At 39.4% G+C, this 17,676-nt stretch overlaps 2 protein-coding genes across 6 annotated transcripts in view; one reads left to right on the plus strand and one right to left on the minus strand.

Moving 5' to 3' along the window:
- The window catches only part of iah1 (isoamyl acetate hydrolyzing esterase 1 (putative)), a 71,966-nt gene that overhangs the window by 30,476 nt on the left and 23,814 nt on the right, over window positions 1–17,676 (plus strand). For 2 of the 4 annotated variants that reach the window (XM_072251204.1, XM_072251206.1), the window contains exons 5-6: window positions 4,267–4,382; window positions 5,551–6,450. In XM_072251204.1, the coding sequence (XP_072107305.1) occupies window positions 4,267–4,382; window positions 5,551–5,721 (287 nt within the window). In that variant the 3' untranslated portion in view covers window positions 5,722–6,450. Of the gene's footprint in view, window positions 1–4,266; window positions 4,383–5,550; window positions 6,451–17,676 lie in introns of those variants that run through there. The other 2 variants (XM_072251207.1, XM_072251205.1) reach the window with 2 other exon arrangements.
- The window catches only part of adam17b (ADAM metallopeptidase domain 17b), a 101,141-nt gene continuing 94,410 nt past the window's right edge, over window positions 10,946–17,676 (minus strand). For both annotated transcript variants that reach the window (XM_072251201.1, XM_072251200.1), the window contains exon 19: window positions 10,946–11,839. In XM_072251201.1, the coding sequence (XP_072107302.1) occupies window positions 11,480–11,839 (360 nt within the window). In that variant the 3' untranslated portion in view covers window positions 10,946–11,479. The remainder of the gene's footprint in view (window positions 11,840–17,676) is intronic.

The raw sequence follows: 17,676 nt of genomic DNA on the forward strand, positions 1-17,676 counted from the left end.
CCTCTTGAAATAAATGCTAACATTGCATTTGCCTTCCTTACCACTGACTCAACCTGCAAGTTAACTTTTAGGGAATCTTGCACAAGGATTCCCAAATCCCTTTGCACCTCTGACTTTTGAATAGAAAATAGTCTATACCATTATTCCTTCTGTCAAAGTGCATGACCATACAGTTCCCTACACTATATTCCATCTGCCACCTCTTTGCCCGTTCTCCCAATCTGTCCAGGTCCCTTCTGCAGACTCTGCTTTCTGCCATCTGGCCGCCTTGTGACATTGATCTGTTGTCTGAATTCAGAGATTATTCTTTTCTGCATATACCCTTCTCGCCCACTCTCAATCTCACCACCCATTCCAATATCAATTCCTTCCAGGTTGACATTGAGAAGGTCTTTTTCAATATCGCTTCTGAAATTACCTGATAGTTGCTTCCCTTATTTACTTCCATCCCAGTCCCCAAATCTTATCTTAGATATATCAATTAACTGTCACCCCTATTTTAGCTGTCCAAGAACTTTGTCCTTTATCATTTGAATTAGAGACACAGCATGGAAACCGGCCATTCAGCCCAACTGCTCCATACCAACCAGCCAAGTAGATGATGGACGTAGTATGAATGTAAGGAAGGACAAGCCAATGCAGACAGTGCAAAGAGTTAAATTATACCACAGAGCCAAAATTCAAAAGGGCAAAGAATGCAGGATTGAAGGTGTTATATTTAAATGTACGTAGTGTTTGGAAGAAGGTAGATGAACTCATGGCTCAATTAAAGGTTAGTTGGTATGACTTTGTGTGCATCAATGAATCATGGCTGAAAGTTCATAGTTCGGAGCTTAATTTCAAAGGATATACTTTGTATCGAAAGGACAGACAGGAAGACATAGGTGGTGGTGTGGCTCTGTTGGTAAGAGATGAAATTACATCTGGTAATTACAGTATAGGGGTCAGAGAATGTCCAATCTTTGTGGGTGGAGTTAAGAAACTGCAAGGTTAAAAAAAAACATTACGGGAATCATAAATAGGCCTCAAAATAGTAGCCAAGATGTGGGGTTGAGATTGCAAAGGGATCTAGGAAGAGCAGGTAATAAGGGTAATGTCACAATTGTAATGGGGGGCCTCAATATGCAAGGGGGTTGGGAAAATCAGGTTGGTGTCAGATCACAAGAGAGAATTTGTTGAAAGCCTACGAGATGGCTTTTTGGAGCAGCTTGTGCTTGAGCCTACTTGGGGAAAGGCCATTTTAGATTGGGTGTTGTGTAATAATCCAGATTTTATAAGGGAGCTTAGCGTAAAGGAACCCTTAGGAAGCAGTGACCATAATATAGAATTCATACTGCAGTTTGTGCGGGAGAAGCACAAGTCAGATGTATCAATATCACAATGGAATAAAGACAATTACAGAGGCATGAGAGAAGAGCTTGGAGGGGGATACTGGCGGGAATGATGGCAGAGCGGAGGTGGCTAAAGTTTCTGGGAATAGTTCACAGGGCGCAGGACAGTTATGTCCCACAGAAGAAGAAATTCTCCAATGGCAGGGCTAGGCAACCGTGGCTGACAAGGGGAGTTAAGGGCTGCATAAAGGGCACCTAAGGTAGCAAAAGTGAGTGGGAAGTTGGATGATTGATAAGTTTTTAAAATCCAACAAAAGGAAATGAAAAAAGCCATAAGAAGGAAAAAGAATCTAGGCAATGATATAATGCAGGATACTAGTTTTTTTCAGTTATATAAAGAGCAAAAGCGAGGTGAGAGTTGATATTGGACCACTGGAAAAAGATGCTGGTGAGGTAACAATGGGGGACAAAAAAATGGCAGATGAATTTAATAAGTACTTTGCATCTGTCTTCACTGTGGAAGACACTAGCAGTGTCAGGGAACAGGAGTGAATGCCACTGCTATTACAGAGGAAAAAGTGCTTGGCATACTCAAAGGTCTTAAGGTGGGTAAGTCACATGGACTACATCCCAGAGTCCTGAGAGAAGTTGCTGAAGAGATAACGGATGCATTGGTCATGATCTTCCAAGAATCACTGATTCTGGCATGGTCCCAGAAGACTGGAAGATTGCAAATGTCACTCCACTCTTTAAGAAGGGAGGAAGGCAAAGAAATTATAGGCCAGTTACCTAACCGTAGTGTTTGGGAAAGTGATGGAGTCTATTATTAAGGATGAGGTTTAAAGGTACTTGGAGATTAATGATGTAATAAGTCAAAGTCAGCGTGGTTTCTGTAGAGAGAAATCTTGCCTGCCAAATCTGTTAGAATTCTTCGAGGAAGTAACAAGCAGGGTGAACAAAGGAGAGACAATGGATATAATTTACTTGGATTTTCAGAAGGCACTTGATAAGGTGCCACACATGAAACTGCACTACAGGAAAGTTACCAGCATGGATAAAGGAATGGCAGGAGGCAGCAAGTGAGAATAAAGGGGGCCTTTTCTGGTTGGCTGCTAGTGACTAGCGGTGTTCCTCAGGGGTCAATATTGGGATTGCTACTTTTCACGTTATTTGTCAGTGACTTAGATAATAGAATTCATGGCTTTGTGGCAAAGTTTGCAGATGATACAAAGATAGGTGGAGGGATAGGTGGTGCTGAGGAAGCAATGTGATTGCAGAAGAACTTAGACAAATGGGAAGAATGGGCAAAAAAGTGGCAGATGGTATACTGTTTTGGGAAATGTATGATAATGTGTTTTGGTAAAAGGAACAAAAGTGCAGACTATTATCTAAATGGCAAGAAAATTCAAACATCAGCAGTGCAAAGAGTCCTCATGCAAGGCTCCCCAAAGGTTAATTTACAGGTTGAATTTGTGGTAAAGGCAGCAAATGCAATGTTGGCATTTATTTCAAGGGCAATAGTTTATAAAAACAAAGAGATAATACTGTGGCTTTATAAGACATTAGTCAGGCCACGTTTGGAGCTTTGTCAACAGTCTTGGGCTCAATATCTCAGAAAGGATGTGTTGTCATTGGAGAGAAGCCAGAGGAGGTTCACGAGGATGATTCTGGGAATGAAAGGGTTAACATACGAGCAGCATTTGGCAACTTTGAACCTGTACTCACTGAAATTTAGAAGAATGCAAGGTATCTCTCTGAAACCTACTGAATGTTGAAAGGACTAGATAAAGTGGATGTGGAGAGGATGTCTCCTATGCTGAGGGTGTCCAGAACTAGAGGGAATATCCTCAAAATTGAAGGGCGGCCCTTTAGAACAAGGGTAAGGAGGAATTTTTTAGGCAGAGAGTAACTCTCGACCTATGGTCTTGACCTCCACAGCTGTCTGTGGCAGAGCATTCCACTGTATTGGCTGTACTAGATCCTTTGCAAGTATTGTCCAGATGGTTCCACAAGCTGGAATTTTGTTTTTCTTTCATCTCATTGTCCTGCAGTTCTCAGTGATAGGCTCTCCTTTAAAAGTTACTACATTCATCCTTCTAGAGTTTGCATTCCAGATTATAACAATTTGCAGTGCTGAAGTATTTACGTTTGTATATTTGCTAGATATTTTATATCTGATTGCCAGCCCTCCTGCTAGTGGAAGTTAACGTATTTCATTAAAAGTTCTACATAATCTTGAAACTCCCTATAGTCTTCAGGGGAACATAGTGAAGACACATCATATGCATCTGTGGTTGAATTAGGAAATCAGTGCTATTGAGGGGATAGCCTGATTCAAAGTTGTGAGTTCAAGTCCTATTTGCAGAAGTGTTTACAAATCATTTGTACAATCAACTAGGAAAAGTGAGTTGGAAAATGGGCATTGTTACTTACGGCTGAGTAGAGATATTAATTTGCCCCTTCTAACTATACAGGAATTTTCCAACATTTATGGAAAAACATCTTCCGAAAAACTTAAACAGCATTAAGTGTATGAACAAAATTGATTTACACATAGATGTTCGTGTAGTTAGAAAATTATTCCATTCTAAATGTCCCTAATTATTGCAAAGCCCTACACATGTGCATGCCCATTAGAGCTAGAGCAGAGCAGGTTAGTGCCACCAGATACCTTTGCTGCCTGCTATTCTCATGATATACTGAAGCCCTGCTGTCACCATCTCTTACACTACTGAATGACAGCTGTTAATTCACAAAGTAGTAACTTCAGTTGGCTAAAAGACTTGAAAATATTCATGAACAGTTGACATTCAAATCTGTTTGCAACAAACTTTGTTGAGGGGACCAGGATAGTAATTTATACATATTTTAATTCAATGGCCATCACTTTTTTTGCATTTTTTTTCCTTAAGTTGTTACTTACTGTATTTACCAGGTAATAAATTGGACAGATATAATTCAGTAACCAAGGAGTACGCTCAGGCTTGTGTCAAAGTAGCAACAGAATGTGGAACTGGTGTGCTTGATCTCTGGACTTTGATGCAAATTGGGGTAAGAAAAGAAAAGTTATCTGTAATCTGAAGGAACAGGAATCTAACACCGTTTGGTTTTAATACATGGTCAAAGATATCCTTCATGCTTAACATTCATTATGGTCATTTCCATTCAGAATCAGAATTTAAAGGGTGTCATGCATTCATTCTCTCAGGAAAAGAAACTCCAGGATGATGACTTCCTTTGCATCCTTTTTTTTTAATATTTTGAGATGCAGCACAGTAACAAATCCTAGTAACTCGTATGTCTTTGGAATGTGGCAGGAAACCGGAGCACTCAGAGGTGCTGGGTGATCATTGGGAGAATGTACCAACGTTCTTACAAAAAGCAACGGAGTGCTACCGTGCCGCCTCTCTATTAATAAAACCATTTTCCATTTCCCAACTATATTATAAATAAGATAAAATAATCAACCTTCATAAAGAGGGGATTTATGTTAGATGAACTGTCCATTAAATAGGTTAGTAGTTAATTCCTTAAATATGTTTTTTGGAAGGTATGATTTGGAAATGGTGGTGGAATTTGGGGGGTGGGGGAGAAGGGCATATAAAATGAGGCCACTTTTCCTATAGTTTCCCCATAAATGATTCTTTGTATTTTTTAAAGGAAGATGTATGTGGTAACACCATTATAGCCAGTGTCAGTGGAGATGCTTGCAATCATGCTTGTTGACCACACTACAATGACTGAGGTTGATTTTATGCATACAATTCTTATTTACTGCACTTGCTAAACTTTTTTGAACCTACCTTGCTGGATCACCAGCCAGCAACAATATATACTCATTAAATAGTTGAAATTTTACTTTGTATAAAATTCTGACTGTATTGCAGTTTCTGATGGTGTATGTACTAACACTGCCACTTAAACAATACAAAAAAGTTGACTAATCACAGAACACAGGTTTTAATCATTATAGTGAGCTCAAATAAGATAACTACTGTATTTAAAATCTAATAAAAAGGTGAAAGGTGCATATAGCTCTCTACTTGAGCAATTTGCATTCACAGTGCTGCTAGTGTTATATCACCAACATTTCATTTGTTTTGTCAACAGATGCAATGATTGTCATGACCACCCTGTCTGTGAATAAATCTTTTGTATTCAATTTAGTTGGGTGCTGATATGCTAACTTAAGATTCTTTTTCAAAAAATTACATTACAGGACTTTTCCTCCTATCTTTTGGATGGACTACATTTATCAGAAAAAGGAAGCAGATTTCTTGAAACTCATTTGTGGCCTATGCTGGAAAAGAGAACAGAAAATCTGCCGATGATCTTCCCAAACTGGAGGGACATAGATCACCTGAACTGCCAAGCAAGTCTATTGCTATAATTTAACAAGGCAAGGTTCCCACATATTCTTTTGCATTAATCCAATGAGAGGTTAGCCAATAGGAAATAGACCTGATTTTATTAACATATTGCCTGAGCTATTACTACAAGGCCACACAATGTCATTCTTAGGATTATTATTCTATTGAACTACAGTATGCATTGGGAAAATAATATACACAGAGAAAACTATCATTTAGACAATTGGTGCATGCTTTAGAGATCCAAGCCAAATGAATTCTACCTCCTATATCTAACATTTTTATATGCTATAACTTACAACAAATACTCATGGACTACTCTGGTGAAAACCCAAAACTGTATAACATCAAAAGACCCAAGAAGCAGCACCGGTTTCGTTTTGTTTGACTATCCTTTGGCCATTGATTTTACTAATAGAGCCCAGTACAGGAAATATATCAGGCATCCTCACTGAAGAGGATCAATTAACACAGCTGTGTTTTGAGGACATCTGTCTCTGTCTTTGTCTCTATTCCAACCAAACCCAGTAAAAGGACAAGTGAACCAGGTAGGGTTCATTGGTTCACTAGCAGGTTGTTATTTTTCTGATCAAGATTAAAAGAATGCAAGTTTGAAAAATAAAGCATTCATCTAAAGTACTTCTGCTAATATTGAAAAAGGGGACAAGAAATGTTAGTAATACATTAAAACCTGCAAAATCATCAAAATAAACTGATACTAGTTAATTGAGAACAAAACAGCCTGGTGTGCCTCTTAGCTGCCTGCACTGTTTTGAACTTTCAGCAAAATGGGGGAAAAAATTGCTGCTGCGAGCTTTTCCTTGGTTTTATTGTTCATATTTCCATTCAAGTTTGTACACTTTTGATACCAAACTATCATTCAGTCATCCCATTTCAACATATTTTAGAGTGGTGGGTTGACTACTGAGATGTAACTAAAAGAGGTTGAATCTCAAGCCAATGATGAACAGAGAGAACTACAGTATTAGCACCCTGTAAAAGAACAAGATCAGCTGTCCTTTTGAAAACAAATCTCTCAACGTCAATTGTGCTTTGAGGATTACTATCAAGATATGTCCAGAATGAACACATTTGGACCCTTGGTACACTGTCCATATTACTGACCCAATATTTCACAATCAACAAAAGTTTATCAGTCTCAGCTCATGTCACTTACAAGATCAGTCTTGCACTGATCCGGTAAGTCTGACATCAGTAGTGGGAAAGTTAATGGAAGGTATTCTGAGGGACTGGATATACAAGTATTTAGATAGACATAGGCTGATTAAGGATAGTCAGCATGGCTTCGTGCATGGTAGGTCGTGTCTAACCAGTCTTATAGAGTTTTTCAAGGAAGTTAGCAAGAAAGTTGTTGAAGGCAAGGCAGTGGATGTTGTCTACATGGACTGTTGTAAGGCATTGAGGAATGCAGTAGAACAGAGTGATCTAGGAATAATGGTGCATAGTTCTCTGAAGGTGGAATCTCATGTGGATAGGGTGGTGAAGAAAGCTTTTGGTATGCTGGCCTTTATAAATCAGAGCATTGTATAGAATTTGGGATGTAATGTTAAAATTGTACAAGGCATTGGCGAGGCCAAATTTGGAGCATTGTGTACAGTTCTGGTCACCGAATTATAGGAAAGATGTCAACAAAATAGAGAGAGTACAGAGGAGATTTACCAGAATGTTACCTGGGTTTCAGCACCTAAGTTACAGAGAAAAGTTGAACAAGTTGGGTCTTTATTCTCTGGAGCGTAGAAGGTTGAGGGGGGACTTGATAGAGATATTTAAAATTATAAGGGGGATAGATAGGCTTTTTCCATTGAGAGTAGGGGAGATTCAAACAAGAGGACATGAGTTGAGAGTTAAGGGGAAAAAATTTAGGGGTAACACGAGGGGGAACTTCTTTACTCAGAGAGTGGTAGCTGTGTGGAACGAGCTTCCAATAGAAGTGGTAGAGGCAGGTTTGATTTTGTCATTTTAAAAAAAAAAAAATTGTATAGGTATATGGACAGGAAAGGAATGGAGGGTTATGGGCTGAGTGCAGGTAGATAGGACTAGGTGAGAGTAAGCGTTCGGCACGGACTAGAAGGGCCGAGATGGCCTGTTTCCGTGCTGTAATTGTTATATGGTTATATTAGACAAGGTCCTGCATGGAAGGTTAGTTAAGAAGGTTCAGTTGCTTGGCATTCGAGATGAGGTAGTAAATTGGATTAAACATTGGCTTTATGGGAGAGGGTTGCCTCTCTGACTGGAGGCCTGTGATTAGTGGAGTGCCAGAGGAATTGGTGCTGGGTCAGTTGCTGATTTTCATCTACAATTTCAAGAAAAAGTTTGTAAACCCTTTGCAATTACCTGGTTTCTGCATTAATTATTCATTAAATGTGGTCTGATCTTCATCTAAGTCACAATAACAGACAAACAATTGTACTTTCAATGTCTGTTAAACACATTGTTTAATCATTCACAGTCCAGGCTGGAAAAAAGTATGTGAACCCTTGCATTTAATAACTGGTAAGACCTCCTTTAGCAGCAATAACCTCCACCAAATGTTTCCTATAGCTGCTGATCAGACTTGTACAATGGCAAGGAAGTATTTTAGACCATTCCTCCATATAAAACTGTTTCAGTTCAATAATATTTCTGGGATACCTTTCGTGAACAGCCCTCTTCATGTCATGCTGCAGCACCTTTAATTGGGCTAAGATCTGGACTCTGACTTGGCCGTTCCAAATCACAAGTTTTCTTATTTTTAAACCATTCTATTGTTGATTTACTCTTGTTTCAGATCATTGTCTTGTTGCATCATCCAACTACTATTAAGCTTCAGGTGACGGACTGCAACCCTGACATTTTCCTGTAAAATGTCTTGATACAGTTTTGAATTCATTGTTCCCTCAACGATTGCAAGCTGTCCAAACCCTGAGGCAGCAAAGCAGCCCCAAACCTTCTACCATCCTTCACACTTGGGATGACGTTTTGGTGTTGATGTGCAGTGCCCTTTTTTCCCTCTAAAGATAGCAGTATGCATTTCTGCCAGAAAGTTCAACTTTTGTTTCATCTGTCCACAGAACATTGTCCCAGAAGTATTGTGGAACATCCAAGTAGGCTTGAGACATGCCGCAATGTTTTTGTTTTGGAGAGCAGTGATTTCCTCTGCGCTGGCCTTCTGTGAACACCATTCTTGTTCACTGTTTTTCTTATAGTGGACACGATAGATTTTAGCAAATGCGAGAGATTTGTGTTACCTTTGGGTTCTTTTTTCCCTTTAGCTTCTTTACAGGATGTCCACTCTGAGGGAGAGTAGCAACAGTACTGGGATTCCTCCATTTGTGGACAATTTCTCTGACTGTGGACTGATGAACGTTCAGGTCTTTAGAAATGTTTTTGTAGCCTTTTCTAGCTTCATGCATTTTACAATTCTTCTTCTAAGGTCCTCTGAAAGTTGTTTTGATCGAGGTATGGTGCACCTAAACAGATCTTTCTTGAGAAGAGTACAGTAACCTGACTTTGTCTTTTATAGGGCAGGGCACCTCGACAACCCAATTTCATCTCATTGATTGGAACACCTAACAAATAGGTTTTGGAGAAGGCATTACTCACGTACTTTTTGGAAACTAGAGTTGTGATTGTTTAAATGGTGTGCTCAGTTTTGACAAGTAGTACAATTGTTTGTGTGTTAATAGTTTTGGCAGATTGCGTTTGGCTATTATTGTGCCTCAGATGAAGATCAGACCACATTTTATGACCAGAAAACCAGGTAATTGCAAAGGGTTCACAAACTTTTTCTTCCAACTGTACATCAACAATCTGGTTAACTGCACCAGCAAATTTGCAGATGACACCAAGATTGGAAAAAGGTAGTGGACAGCAATGAAGGCTATAATGGCTTGCAGCAGGACTGGACCAGCTGAAAAATGGCAGTGATGCATGTAGGCTCGATTTCAACACTTAAGAGAAGTTTGAAAAGGTACATGATGGTAGGGGTAGGGAGGGCTATGGTCCTGGTGCAGGTCGATGGGAGTAGGCAGTTTAAATGGTTCAGCATGGACTAGATGGGCCAAAGGGCCATGTTCTGTGCTGTACTTTTCTATGAGTCTATAACCAGAGGGTTTCACAATTCAGCAAAATACCACACATCATGTAAATATATTACACTTAAAAATGGAAAGAATGGTTGACACAGATTGCTATTTTTAATCAGTGGCCCAGAATTTCCTGGGAGTAGCTTGCTGCTTTCTTACCTAGTAGGCATGCATTTATCAACAGCAATCCTTCCAGTGGCAATTTCCTTAATGACATACATTGCACATAGTCATTTCTACCCTGTCTGCATTAGGAAAGCAACCAGAACTGTGCAGAAACTGCCTACTAGTTTATTTATTGAAATACAGCGCATTACATGCCTTTCGAGCTGTGCCACGCAGCAATCCCCCAATTTTTTAGGCATCTGTTAGTCTTGTGAGACCATGGATTTGCGCCTTGGAAGGTTTCCAGGGCGCAGGCCTGAGCAAGGTTGTATGGAAGACTGGCATTTGCCTATGCTGCAAGTCTCCCCTCTCCACGCCTCCAGTGTTGTCCAAGGGAAGGGCACTAGGGCCAATACAGCTTGGCACCGGTGTTGTCGCAGAGCAGTGTGTGGTTAAGTGCCTCGCTCAAGGACACAACATGCTGCTTCAGCTGAGGCTCGAACTAGTGACTTTCAGATCACTAGACCGATGCCTTAACCACACTCCAACGATCCCCCTATTTAACCCAGGCATAATCATTGGACAACTTACTATGACCAACTAACCTACCAACCAGTATGTCTTTCAGTTAGTGGGAGGAAACACGCGGAGAATGTACAAACTCCTTATGGCTAGTGGCCATTCAAGGTGGCACAGCTCCAACTCGACTGTACTCTGTTATGGGTGTCTGCCAGATGCTCTGGTCGTCACCCATATTTCCTCTGACCATAAGTGGTAAAAGATGAGCAAGTAAGAAAGTAAGTTGCATAACTACAGGGCACATAACAGGGTGATTAGCATTGGTAAACCAGGAATCAACATTTTGTGGAATTTTGCATGTCGTTACCTGCACAACAGTTCCAAGCTTACTGCTATTACAGACATTTCCTGCAAACCTGCTGGCATTTTTTTCCAAGAAAACCCAAGTGATTCTCCACCAGAAGATAAATTGAAAACTTCAAATATTTGAAGTTATTCATCTAAACAAACATTTAATAAAGTACACTGCAATCACTCTAGTTCCAAATTTTAATATTTACAAAATTTCAAGTCTTTAGTTACCAAAATTGCAGCAGTAAACTGCTCACACTGCTTGCAAGTACTGATACCGAATGAATAGTTATAAATACAAGGCAACATTTTGCTTATCAGTGCTTTCAAACAGCAAAAATGTAACTGACCATAGCTGTTCTTTACCCAAGAGAAAGTATGCCTCAAAATGAATGGTTAGATTCATGTTTGTGTTGTACTAAGCAGATAGACCAGTAAGAACATATTTTTGGATTTTTTTTTACAGTTATGATCCAGCCAAATTACTTCTGTTGTTAAATAATGAGGCTATGTACATGAAATCATTTTTGTACTTAAAAAGTAATTATAGTTGAAGGTCAGAAACACGTTACCAGCTTTTAAAAAAAAATGCTGCATATACTGGGAATAACCACATCAATTTGTACATAGATCGATTTATAACAAAGTCTTAAAAAAAAACCACATGATAAATAATTCAGTGTTTTATAAAAAAAAATTACTAAACGTTCAAGCAACATTAGCATTCTGTTTCCTTACTGTCAACTCTGGTCTGACGCTGCAATTTAAACAGAGATGCCCTGTCACTCCTGTTGGCAGAGTGCGCAGTTAAATCTTCAAAGGATTTTGCTGCCTGGTTACTATTTGGAAAAGGGTCATCGCCTATTCCTCCCTCTCCAATTAAAGAATCAACACTGGGATCTTCCTGTATCGTGTCCATCCGCTGGTGATCTGATTTTGTTGGCACTATGATTGTTGGAATGGTCGTCATTGGTGTTGATGCTGGTGGTGCTGGTTGTTGATAGCGGCTTGTGGACTGAAGAGGAGGCTTCACTATGCGAACTGAGGCAGATTCTAGGCTGCTAAACATCTCAGCATTCTGCAGTAAATTGTTAAACATAGTTTCATTAGACAATTAAACCTCACCAAAGCTATTCAAGTATTTACTAGAGGGTGTCAATATTAGCCTAGAACTACAACTTCACTAAATGGACTTACAACAACCTTATAATCTTCCATCCTTAAAATGGAAGGAAATGTGAGTAGTACTGCTTAACTTTATAGCCTGGCAGTTTCCAGTTTCATGTATCAAGATTGCATTAAACTTACACAGGGCAAACACAGTACAATACCTACAACTCGTTCCTTTATCACATCCAACTACATTATACATCACCAAATCCCTGATACCCTACCTTGAAATATTTGAAGGGTGGTACACATTTAGATAGGGTGAATAAGCTGAGGAATAAACGTTTACCAGGTTTACAAGTAGATGATGTAATATGCAATATGAATGTAAAGAAGGACAAGCCAATGATTGGGTAAAAATGCAGACAGCAAGGAGTTAAGTTGTATTACAGAGGCAAAATTCTTAAGGGCAAAGAACGCAGGACTGAAGATGCTGTATTTAAATGCATGTAGCACTCAGAATGAGGTGGACGAACTCAAGGTGCAGTTAGATTGGTCAGTATGACGTGGGCATCACTGAGTTGTAACTGAAAGAAGGTCATAGTTGGCAGTTTAACATCAAAGGATATACTTTGTATCGAAAGGACAGACAGGAGGGCATAGATGGTGGTGTGGCTCTATTGGTAGGAGATGGAATTACATCTTTAGAAAGAGGTAACATCGGGTATATAGCGGGGGAGGAGTGGCATTACTAGTCAGGGAAAATATCACAGCTGTGCGTAGACAGGACAGCCTGGAGGGTCGTCTACAGAGGCCATATGGGTGGTGCTGAGGAACAGGAAAGGTGTGACCACACTAATAGGGTTGTATTATAGACCGCCCAATAGTCAGAATTGGAGGAGCAAATCTGTAGAGAGATAGCAGACCGATGTAAGAAACAGAAAGTTGTAATCGTAGGGGATTTTTAACTTTCCACATATTGACAGGGAATCTCACACTGTGAAAGGGCTGGATGGCTTGGAGTTTGTCAAATGTGTTCAGGAAAGTTTTCTAACTCAATATATAGAGGTACCAACGAGAGAGGATGCAATACTTGATCTCCTATTAGGGAACCAGAGAGGTCAGGTGACAGAAGTATGTGTAGGCGAACATTTTGGGTCCAGTGACCATAATGTCCATAGAAACCATAGAAACTACAGCACAGAAACAGGCCCTTTGGCCCTTCTTGGCTGTGCCGAACCATTTTCTGCCTAGTCCCACTGACCTGACCTGCACACGGACCATATCCCTCCATACACCTCCCATCCATGTATCTGTCCAATTTATTCTTAAATGTTAAAAAAAGAACCTGTATTTACCACCTCGTCTGGCAGCTCATTCCATACTCCCACCACTCTCTGTGTGAAGAAGCCCCCCCCCCAATGTTCCCTTTAAACTTTTCCCCCCTCACCCTTAACCCATGTCCTCTGGTTTTTTTTCTCCCCTTGCCTCAGTGGAATAAAGCCTGCTTGCATTCACTCTATCCATACCCATCATAATTTTATATACCTCTATCAAATCTCCCCTCATTCTTCTACGCTCCAGGGAATAAAGTCCTAACCTATTCAACCTTTCTCTGTAACTGAGTTTCTCAAGTCCCGGCAACATCCTTGTAAACCTTCTCTGCACTCTTTCAACCTTATTTATATCCTTCCTGTAACTTGGTGACCAAAACTGAACACAATACTCCAGATTCGGCCTCACTAATGCCTTATACAACCTCATCATAACATTCCAGCCCTTATACTCAATACTTCGATTAATAAAGGCCAATGTACCAAAAGCTCTCTTTACGACCCTATCTACCTGTGACGACACTTTTAGGGAATTTTGTATCTGTATTCCCAGATCCCTCTGTTCCACTGCACTCCTCAGTGCCTTACCATTAACCCTGTATGTTCTATCTTGGTTTGTCCTTCCAACGTGCAATACCTCACACTTGTCAGTATTAAACTCCATCTGCCATTTTTCAGCCCATTTTTCCAGCTGGTCCAAGTCCCTCTGCAGGCTCTGAAAACCTTCCTCACTGTCTACTACACCTCCAATCTTTGTATCATCAGCAAACTTGCTGATCCAATTTACCACATTATCATCCAGATCATTGATACAGATGACAAATAACAATGGACCCAGCACTGATCCCTGTGGCACACCACTAGTCACAGGCCTCCACTCAGAGAAGCAATTCTCTACCACCACTCTCTGGCTTCTTCCATCGAGCCAATGTCTAATCCAATTTACCACCTCTCCATGTATACCTAGCGACTGAATTTTCCTAACTATCCTCCCATGCGGGACCTTGTCAAAGGCCTTACTGAAGTCCATGTAGACAATATCCACTGCCTTCCCTTCATCCACTTTCCTGGTAACCTCCTCGAAAAACTCCAACAGATTGGTCAAACGTGACCTACCACGCACAAAGCCATGTTGACTCTCCCTAATAAGCCCCTGTCTATCCAAATGCTTGTAGATTCTGTCTCTTAGTACTCCCTCCAATAACTTACCTACTACTGACGTTAAACTCGCCGGCCCATAATTTCCCGGATTACTTTTCGATCCTTTTTTAAACAACGGAACAACATGAGCCACTCTCCAATCCTCCGGCACTTCACCCGTAGACAGCGACATTTTAAATATTTCTGCCAGGGCCCCCGCAATTTTAACACTAGTGTCCTTCAAGGTCCGAGGGAACACTCTGTCAGGTCCCGGGGATTTATCCACTTTAATTTTCCTCAAGACAGCAAGCACCTCCTCCTTTTCAATCTGTACAGTTTCCATGGTCTCACTACTTGATTCCCTCAATTCCATAGATTTCATGCCAGCTTCCTTAGTAAATACAGACGCAAAAAACCTATTTAAGATCTCCCTCATTTCCTTTGGTTCCGCACAAAGCCAACCACTCTGATCTTCAAGAGGACCAATTTTATCCCTTACAATCCTTTTTTTTTTTAATTTTATTTTTATTTGGATAAGGAATTCACAAATATCAGGTACTTTTTTCACACATATAACCTTTTCCATTTTTTTATATGTATAAAACTACAATTATTTATACATTCTTAAGTACACATTGAGATGATATAAAAGGAAAATAAACATTTAAATAGATAATTATGTACTGTGGTAAATCTAACCTATTAGGCTAAGTAATGGAATTAGTTGTTAAGAAAAATGGTAATAATAGTTTCCATATAACCCTTCTGGACCATTTCCACTGGTCCAAAATGTTGTATATAAGCCTATGTATCAACCATTGTAGGTGTTTATATCCTAATTTGTTCATGCTTGCTCCTGCCCGCAGACATAACTATCCAATCCCTATGTACTTATTTACTTAATTTTTTTCATTTTTTTTATCCCTTTCCCAAATCTTTCCCTTTACTTGTGTTAATTCTCTATTTTCCAAAACAAAACAAAAAAAAAACAAACATTTAGACTAGGGGTGCTTACGTTAGCAATATTACTGTGTTGATGAGAAGAGCAGTATAAATCATTAGGAGAGTCATCTAAAGTCTGCTCGCATTGGGGTTATATTCAATCCATTTATTCCAGATTTGATAAAATTTTTCTTTTTGAGTTCTCAGGGAGTAAGTCAACTTTTCCATTTTAAATATTTCCAAGATAATTTCGTACCAATCTTCTAATGTAGGTGGTATTGGATTTAGCCATTTTCTAGTGATTGATTTCTTACTTGCCGCTAAGAGGGCCTGCAGCAACTTTATATCTTCCTTCTGTTCAAGAAACAATACATGCCCCAAATAGAGCGTCTCAAAGTTCAGAGGTATCTGGGACCTAAGTACCTTAACTAATGTTCTATGAATACCTTCCCAAAATAGACTTAATTTAGGGCAATCCCAAAAAATATGAACATGATTTGCCTCCTTGGAGCCGCACCTTCTCCAACACATCACATTTGTATCTTTATATTTTTCCTGATATGGGGTCTTGAAGTATCTCATAATGTTTTTCCAACAATGTTCTCTCCAAGTCAAAGAATTAGTCGAGGACCATTGAAAGCTGCAGATTTTCTCCCAAGCCGCCTCTGAAAGTACCAACCCCGCTTCTTTCTCCCACTTCTCTTTAATATACAGTGTATTTACATCTTTAGCATGGGAGAGTGCATTATATAATCAAGAAACTGATTTACTAGGTATTGAACTGCAAGCCGAATTCAGAATCTTGAAAAATTCTAAATCTACTGTTGATAGGTCTGTATATCTACAACTCTGGTTAACATAGTTTCGTACTTGAAGGTACCTAAAAAAGTCATTATGTTCTAGGCCATGTTTGTCCTGCAGGAGTTGGAAACTTTGTAATACTCTTTTATCTATAAATGAGAGGTAGGTTGTAAGACCTTTCTTTATCCATAGCTCAAATCTTTTATCTCCTCTGTTGGGAAGGAATTCGGTATCATATGCACACCATCTAAAGAGTTTTAACATGTTATTAATTCCACATGAATTAACCACCTTCTGCCATACTTTTAATGTAAGATTTATCCAAGCGTTTTTAAATTTTTCCAACTGGGCCATCAATCCTTTATCAGCTATTGAGGCCTGAAGAGGAAAACTGTCAACTAATCCAAATTCTATTTCCTTCCATCTAGCCTTATATTCCCTATTACACCAATATAACAGAGGGGTTGTCTGTGAGGCATAAAAATAATTTCTCAGGCAAGGAAGAACCATACCTCCTCCTTCCTTCCCTAACTGTAAGGTGTTATATCGAATTCTAGGTTTCTTTCCTTGCCAAATGAAGCGGGAAATCCATTTGTCCCATTCCCTGAATTGATTATCATCCACTTCCACCGGTAAAGTACGGAAAAGATACAATAACCGAGGAAGAATATTCATTTTTATAGTATTTATCCTTGAATTTAAACTTAAAAAGGGGATAAGATTCCATCTATGCATATCTGCTTTTATCTCTGAGATTAATGGCCCATAATTTACCTGTGACAGTGTTGGAAGATCCTTCGGCAGGGTTATTCCTAAATATTTTAATGATTTAGCTTCCCACTTAAGATCATATGTATCCTGCAATTTTTTGGATGGTGTATAATTTAGGGACATAACCTGCGTTTTCTTTACATTTATTTTATAACCTGATATTTTCCCAAAGTCATCCAACAGTGTAAACAATCCTATAAATGATTTTTCTGGTTCACTCAGATAGACCAAAACATCATCTGCGAATAACGCCACTTTCTGTTCAATCCCTGCCACCTTGATACCTTTTACGATTTCACTCTGTCTTATTAGTTGGGCAAGTGGTTCAATATATAGCGCAAAAAGGAGAGGAGAAATCGGGCATCCCTGTCTAGTGCCTCTCTCTAAGATGAAGGAGTCAGAGAGGTCCCCATTTATCTTAATTCGGGCTGTAGGGCTGTCATATAGAGTCTGAATTACTTTAATAAACTTTTCTTGAAAGCCGAATCTTCCTAACACTCTGTATAGGAATGCCCAACTAACCGAATCAAAAGCTTTCTCAGCGTCCAATCCTACTACCATTGTCTCTCTCTCGTTCTTATTAACCTGTTCTAATATGTGCAGAGTTCTCCTTATGTTGTCTTTGTTGAATAAATCCAGTCTGGTCTAAATGGATTAGGCCAGGTAAAAGCTTTTCTAATCTGCACGCTAATATAGATGTAAATAGTTTATAATCTAAATTAAGAACACTAATTGGCCGATAATTGCCACATTCTAGTTTAGCTTTACCCTCTTTAGGAATAATTGAAATAATCGCTTCTCTCCAGGAAGGTGGAGT

Source organism: Mobula birostris, chromosome 2 (genome assembly GCF_030028105.1).
Source record: "Mobula birostris isolate sMobBir1 chromosome 2, sMobBir1.hap1, whole genome shotgun sequence".
Lineage (NCBI taxonomy): Eukaryota > Metazoa > Chordata > Chondrichthyes > Myliobatiformes > Myliobatidae > Mobula > Mobula birostris.